Below are 7,973 nucleotides of genomic sequence, written 5' to 3' on the forward strand. Positions count from 1 at the left end.
TACTTCACGTACGACAACGTGCATGATTTGTTCTATAACATGCGTGATTAATGTTTTCAGTATGCGTGATTTTGGATTTTTGAGTTATAACGTACATGATTTTAAAATGAACGTGCGTAATTACCTGTCGTACGTGATGTATGTTAAGCTGTAATGTACGTTAACCTTCCTATATATATATATATATATATATATATATATATATATATATGGGAAGATTATTTTGAGAACACCAAATATTGAGAGAACCGCGATAATGAATGAGAAAACCAATCAAAACAATTTTTTAATACGTACCTCAATGTAATTAAAATACAACATAAAAAAAAAGAACTTACAACATCAAATAATTCATTTCTCCTCTCAAAACCACTCTTATTAAAATTTTTACACATGTGTAAATGAGAAACTTACACGTGTAAATTTTCAATATTTATGAATACCTGTAATTTTTAACGTGTAAATTTAATTTCTAACATTGTATTCGAAAGTGTAAATTTTTTTTTTTGAATTTGAATTATTTTTGACAAAGTTCTTGCGTTTTTTCTTTGTTCTCATGGTTCTCATAATGTTTAACGTTCTCATTTAAAGCTCCCATATATATATAGGGGTAAGATCAAATAAAAAGTTTATTTTGCCTAAGGGGACTCGGGGCACATGCGTGATGAAGGCCATCACGCGTTAAACTTGAAAGGGTACACCGCCGCCGCTAAATCTTCCACGCGTGGTAAACATAACGCGTTACCACCATAACGCGTTGAACTTTTGAGTTTTATAGGGTATGACTTGTACATTGTGCATTAATACTTGTATATTGGAATCCCCATCACTAGTGATTCCACCCCTCCTACATTTCTATCACTAGTGATGGAAATTGGATTGATGACATGGCATTAGTTGATTGGATAGTGAGAGTGATGGAATCCATCACTAGTGATTCCACCCCTAGTCCCCTAAGTAGGATGAGAAGGAATCTTAACCATTAATTTTTCAAATCAATGGTTAAGATGAAAGTGTAGGAGAAACGAGGAGTATAAGGGTATCTTGGGAAAATCCTATTTATGAACTTTCTCTCTACACATGCAAGACACATGCATATTCCACCCCCATTTTTTAAATGTTCATAACTTTTTTATACGACATTATTTTTTTTCATAAAAATTTCACCGTAAAATCGAGCGTCTTTTTATCTTTAATTTGAGTACCATATTGCTATATAAAATATGAAGACTAAAAAACCCCACTAAAATGTGTTGTATTTCTTTGTTGTATAATAGTTTTTTGTGCTGGATTTTTGTACTATATTTTTGTTCTGGATTTTTTTTGTCTTAATTTTTTTTTCTCAATTTTTTTGTGCTGGAATTTTTTTACTATATTTTTTTGCTGAATTTTTTCGTGCTATATTTTGTGTACTAGATTTTTTTGTGCTATATTTTTTTGTACTACAATTTTTTGTGCTATATTTTTTTGTACTATATTTTTTGTGCTAGATTTTTTTTGTGCTATATTTTTTTGTACTACATTTTTTATGCTATATTTTTTTGTTATATTTTTAAAAAACAAAAGGGGTGCCACATGTCATTTTCACTCCTATTTATAAGGACCAAAATACCCTTCATTCCTACTTTTTAGGAGTGTCACATGTTATCATCACAATCCTTCTTAGGCTACTTAGGCAAAATCCACTTTTTAGTGGATCATTCCTATATATATATATGTGTGTGTATTTATATATGTATAGGGGAATATATATATATATATATGTCAATTGACTTGGCACAAATGAATATACATTTGGAGTAAATAAATCCAAAAAACACACTTTTATTCAAGGGAGTTAATATCAAGTGTTAATGAAATGAAACCTAATTTTTCTTTTTAACTTCTGTGTGCTACTTTTGTCACACAAATGTATAATTGTACCATAATATATAATATTACATATTATTATCTTATACTATACAACGCTACGATACATGTATGACTAATATGTAACATAAAAAATAACATAACATATTTGAACTCGTTGTTAATGGTTTTTGACTGGGACTGTGAAGGCTTAGATTAAGTCAACGTGCAATCTCTGACTTTGCGGAATATTCCAGTTGTTGCTCCGTTTCCCAACTCGACTTGATTTCCGTCACATTCTCCGGTTCGTATACCTGATAATTATTAAAACACCTAGGTTGAGAAAGGGGAAGATTTTGGGTTCGTATCCCACAGACGACAGGGGATTAAAGAAATTAGCCATTCAAAAAAAAAAAAAAATTAAAATTCCACATTTAGATATTGTTTTGTTTTTATAAATTATTAAAGAAATATTACTAAGTAGATAGAAAAGATTCTCTTTCAAATTTGGCTCCAAGTTTAAATTCTTTCTCACTTGTTTAAAATATCAATTTAATTTTTTAAGAGGGCAACGGCAGGGTAACTAGAGGGGAGTCCAACTGTCAAAAGGTGTATGAAAAAAAACTATTACACTTGGTTGAAAAATTACTATATGTAATGATATTACCTCAAGCTTGGACAAGAGTTCATAAGCGGTTGGGGCAGAGACAATTATCCTACGAGCATCAGGGGTGACAAAGCCTTCGTCAACGGCCTTGTCTATGAAAGATAGCAGTGAGTTGTAGTACCCGTTTACATTCAACAATCCTACCTGTATTTGATCAAACTTGTAAATACACATGTTTTTATCCAGTAAAACCGTTTTTTGTATCACAAAACTTTCAAAAGAAACTTATACCGGTTTTTTGTGGATTCCAAGTTGCGCCCACGTAATGACTTCAAGAAGTTCCTCGAGTGTACCATAACCACCTATATCGATTTTCGAAAAGTTAGTCGCAAACAAATAAATAAAAATATAGTCCACACTTGCTCATTATCATGATATACATTGAGTCTACCACAACCACAAGCATGTAGATTGGAATACGTTTTTTATACTTGTTCCATTTTATAATCAAATAATAGTTAAGATACGTACATTTTCAAAAGAAAGCATGGCTAAAAATATAACCTGGCAAAGCAATAAACGCATCTGCTTGGCGTGCCATCTCAGCTTTTCTCTGATGCATGTTCAATACTGGTTTTACTTCACCAAAAGTATCCCCGATAATCTAAAAAATTCCAACTTCAGTTTAGTTCTTATACAAGATACAAATGAAAAAGGAATTTTGGATTTTTCATGACTATGAGATTTACCTCTTTTGGCATTAGCACTTTAGGTATCACCCTGTCAAATAACATGAAACAATCATATTAACTCTAAATCACGTATAAAAACACGAGAACTATATAAACACTTGTATATCATGTCAGTCACGTATAGTTGGAGAAAAATTCTACAAAATAGATACACATGCTTAATTGCTTATACGTTCCTGATGTCCTTTAATTACAGTTTATTGTTCTAATGAAAAATTAATTTTATTAAGAGTTAATTACTGTTTTCGTCCCTGTGGTTTGTCAAAAATCACTACTTTAGTCCATTAGTTTAAAAATTGCGATTTCAGTCCCTGTGGCTTCACTTTCGTAACCATTTCAATCTATTATTCTGTTAAGTACAGGGACTGAAATGGTTACGAGGTGGACTGAAATGGTTATGAAAGTGAAACCATAGGAATTGAAATCGCAATTTTTAAACTAATGGGCCGAACTCGTGATTTATGACAAACCGAAACCGTATTGACGAAAATAGTAATTAACTCTTTTATTAAATTGAAAACATGGAGACAGAGAAAGTACCCTATGACATGGCAGCCACCATCAAAAACTGCTTTGGAAACAAGTCCCATCAAACCAATGCTTCCTCCTCCATAGACCAAATCAATCTTCCTTTCTACCTGCAATTTTGCAATTATTTTATAACCTTTTATTTAATTATTTAATTAATTTAATATATCAATAATAATCAAACACGTAAACATGTCTCTTCACGTTACTAACGGTTTTACATTTTTGTAATAACCTATTACAGTTTATTATTATAATATTAATATTAATATTATTAAAGTTATTAGTATCTTTTAATATGTATTAACAAAGAGAAAGATCTGAACCAAGGTTTAGTTACGTGTCAGCATTACACTGGACTAATTGCACTTAATATCTTGTCAATTCGATCTATAATAAGAATATAAATATTTTGGATCTCATTTATAATTTAACAAACAATTTAAAACACACATAACTTTTATATATAACTTGTATGAGAACTTAAGTTCACCCCGTGAAAATGTTAAATGAAAGATCATCCGTAAAATAATAAATGCTTTAATCCTTCAAAAATCACATAAAATGATAAAAAAAAAAAAAATATTTTGCAACACCAAGTTTGCTTAACATTTTGTAAACATCACATATCACTTCACAAACACAAAGAAAAGGTATTTGCATCGTGCATAACCTATATTTAATTGCTATAAGTACAATGCTTATCTTTTTCAAAATTAAACATAAATATAATAACTGTAACAAGTAAAATATACCAGTAATAATAATAATAATAATAATAATAATAATAATAATAATAATAATAATAATAATAATATTGAAAATAATAGTATTAAAAATTAAAAATTAATAATAAAGCATAGCGTTAGAAAGAAAGTTATAAACTAAAAATATCCCCAAATTATATATAATTTATTTCGATCTATCTAGTTAAAATAACTTTAGTGACAGTTAAATGAACCCATCGTCGGTTTGCATGGTTCAGAAGGACTCCATATAAATTAATGCATAGAAAATAAGTCTGTGAAAGCAATGTGTTTTCACAAAAAAACATGACTATGTACGTATACATGAGATCATATGGTTTTTTTTTTGTTATATAGACCATGGGAACCGTTAGGTGGTAAATACACGGGCCCTGCCGATACCCTGCTAACCAGACTATGACCATGTAAAGTGCACCAAAACCTGACATATGTGTTAGGGGACCAGGCGCTTACTACTGCGCCACCCTTAAACACTGTTTTTTCTTGGTTGTTATCTAATTATGATCTATAATTGAGAAATGAGTAAAGAGTTACCAATTGGTCCCCGAGTTGGATGGCAGCTTGGTGGTAGACCGGGTTCTTGCCAGAGCTGCTTCCACAGAAGACACATATCCGGTTAAATCTCGACGGTTTTGCGATGGTCACCGCGGTTGCTCCGCCTTGCTTATGCTGCTTATTACTCTCCATCTTTTTTTTTTTGTTTCTGTTGCTATATGTTTAGAGAGAGAGAGAGATTAGACTTTAGAGAGAGATGAGAATGGTTGTAGAGATCGATTGTGTTTATATATTAGTTTTAGAACGTTCCCAAACACCTGGCAACATCCCACCATCTAGCTTTTATTATTTTATATAAAGAAGACAGAGATGGGATCGCTTTCAATAGTCAAGGTGTGAAACATGATCTAGTTTTCTATGTCTTTCATGTGGCTTAACTTCCCATTTTTTATCACTTTATATATAGACTATACATATTCAAATATAAACAACTACACACTTGAAAACTAAATAAACATTTTTTTTTAGATTTGATTATGTAATGGACTTGAAATAAGGATAATCGTGATTCATGAAGTAGTTAAACATAATTGTATTAGATTTTATTTATTGGAATATAATCCAAAGGTTAAGAATATTCAATTGAGTTTTAGCTATTCAACTGTATACATTTGAAGATCTGTTTCTTCTCTCCAAAAATAAATGAAAACCATATTAAATAACTATATGTAAACTATCTTAAAAAGAGAAATCTATTATAAAGAATTATATTTAAATTATCAACTCCTAATATAAACCAACTTGTTCTCCAAGTTTATTCCTCATATAAATAGTCCATGTATTCTATTGTATATGATGCACCATTAATACTAAACATCTTTTTCTCTTCCAATTATCTCTTCTCATCTTCTTGCTATTAAGCTTGTTCATAACACGTTATCAGCGCGTTTGCTTTGGATCACACATCATAAGGTATATCATATTGTCTCATTATTTCATCATTAATTATTATTCTCTCATAATAATCCATATTGTAATCCGTACAATTTTGGGTTGTGTTAAAGACTTGTTTTATTCTTCTCTTTAGTCTCCCAGAATAACAAAAACTAATAAAACAATCATTGGTCGAAGACTTGTCGTACGACCAAACACTTGGTGGAACTTTATCAACAATCTATCAAAGACAAAGCAAAAGGAATAGAGACAAATTTTACATATGAGGTTGCAAATGTTGATGTCACTGATGGTCATAAAGAACATAATGATATAACTAATCTGGATTATGATGATTTCCTTATTGAGCCAACTAACTTGGATTCTGGTGATATTGTGGCTGATACAACCCAGTTGGATGCTTGTAGTTTTCCTTACATATGAATTATTATTTTTAAGTGATGTTATTTCCTTCATTTCTTTAAGACATTTTGTTTGAGTATTTTGTTTTGATTTTGATGCATATGAAACAATTTGGGATTTGTTATGTTTGAAGCATGTTAGACATTTTATTTATATGATTTTGTTTTCTTTTGAAGCATATGGAGTGTTTAACTAAGATCACTATTAATGGTGAAGATATATGTCTAATAGACAGCGTATCAACGCATACAATTCTTAAGAAAAAGAATTATTTCTCTACTTTAACCATGAAAAAGGCAAATGTTGGTACTATATCTGGTAAATCAAAATTAAATGAAGGCTTTGGAGAAGTTTATGTAGTGTTGCCAGGTGGAACACCATTTAAAATAACCAATGCGTTATTTTCCCCAATGTCTCAAAGAAATCTAATAAGTTTTAAAGATGTTCGTTTAAACGGATATCATCTTGAGACTACATCTGAGGGACATGATGAGTACCTTCATATCACAAATATAAGTTCAGGTAAAAAGCATGTGTTAGAAAAGTTGCCCGCACTTGCCTCTGGTTTGTATTATACTAAAATTAATGCAATCGAATCAAATGCAGTCATAAACAAGAAGTTTATAGACCAAGAAATTTTATCATATGGCATGACCGGTGAGCCATCCCGGATCAACAGTGATGCAAAAAATTATAGAAATTTCAGTTGGGCATTCTTTGAAGAACCAAGATTCTTCAGTCCAGGGATATTACATGTGTTGCATGTTCACAAGGGAAGTTGATTACTCGCCCATCACCAATGAAGGTGGGGACCGAATCCCTGATTTTTTTTGGAAATAATACATGGGGATATTTGTGGACCTATACATCCTTCTAGTGGACCATTTAGATACTTTATGGTCTTAATTGATGATCAACTAGATGGTCACACGTGTGCCTACTATCAAGTCGTAATATGGCATTTGCACGACTACTTGCTCAATTAATAAGGCTAAGAACACATTTTCCCGATTACCCCATCAAGAATATTCGATTAGACAAGGCTGGTGAATTTACATCCCAAACATTTAATGATTATTGCATGTCTATTGGGATAAATGTAGAGCATCCTGTACCTCATGCACATACACAATGGGCTTGCTGCATCGCTTATCAAGCGACTTAAAATGGTTGCAAGACCAATGATTATGAAATCAAAACTACCAGCATCTGCTTGGGGACATGCAATTTTACATGCAGCAACACTAATTCGCATCAGGCCAACGAGTTATCATACTTCCTCCCCATCAAAGTTGGTTCTTGGTCAGGAACCAAATATTTCCCATCTAATGATTTTTGGTTGTGCTGTATATGTTCCAATCGCTCCACTATAACGCACACGGATGGGGCCTCAAAGGAGGTTAGGAATATATGTTGGGTATGAATCACCATCGATCATTAAGTATTTAGAACCCACAACGGGTGATTTATTTACAGCTTGATTTAGTGATTGTCATTTTGTTGAATCAACATTCCCAACATTAGGGGAAGACAAAAAGCAGCTAGAAGTTCAATGGATAGTATTATTTGGAATGAATTATCATTATCTCATCTTGATCCTCAAACTAAACAATGTGAACT

The 7,973-nt window shown here is 31.6% G+C and overlaps 1 protein-coding gene across 1 annotated transcript; it reads right to left on the minus strand.

The window, feature by feature from the left end:
• Positions 1-1,806: 1,806 nt before the first annotated feature.
• Positions 1,807-5,255, minus strand: LOC110865883 (cytokinin riboside 5'-monophosphate phosphoribohydrolase LOG7). The gene is made up of 7 exons (XM_022115218.2): positions 5,037-5,255; positions 3,748-3,845; positions 3,205-3,235; positions 3,020-3,119; positions 2,747-2,817; positions 2,516-2,659; positions 1,807-2,162 (listed from the first exon to the last, which is right to left on the minus strand). Exons 1-7 carry the CDS (start codon positions 5,187-5,189, stop codon positions 2,070-2,072), a joined length of 690 nt encoding a protein of 229 aa, XP_021970910.1. The 5' UTR covers positions 5,190-5,255; the 3' UTR covers positions 1,807-2,069.
• Positions 5,256-7,973: the final 2,718 nt, after the last annotated feature.

This window comes from Helianthus annuus, chromosome 6, assembly GCF_002127325.2.
Source record: "Helianthus annuus cultivar XRQ/B chromosome 6, HanXRQr2.0-SUNRISE, whole genome shotgun sequence".
Taxonomy (NCBI): domain Eukaryota; kingdom Viridiplantae; phylum Streptophyta; class Magnoliopsida; order Asterales; family Asteraceae; genus Helianthus; species Helianthus annuus.

Coding starts and splice junctions, on each gene's coding strand:
- LOC110865883 (XM_022115218.2), bottom strand. CDS start 5,189: ATGGAGAGTAATAAGCAGCATAAGCAAGGCGGAGCAACCGCGGTGACC. Junction 3,846..5,036: donor TCCAACTCGGGGACCAATTG/GTAACTCTTTAC, acceptor GCAAAATTGCAG/GTAGAAAGGAAGATTGATTT. Junction 3,236..3,747: donor GGTGGCTGCCATGTCATAGG/GTACTTTCTCTG, acceptor GTTATTTGACAG/GGTGATACCTAAAGTGCTAA.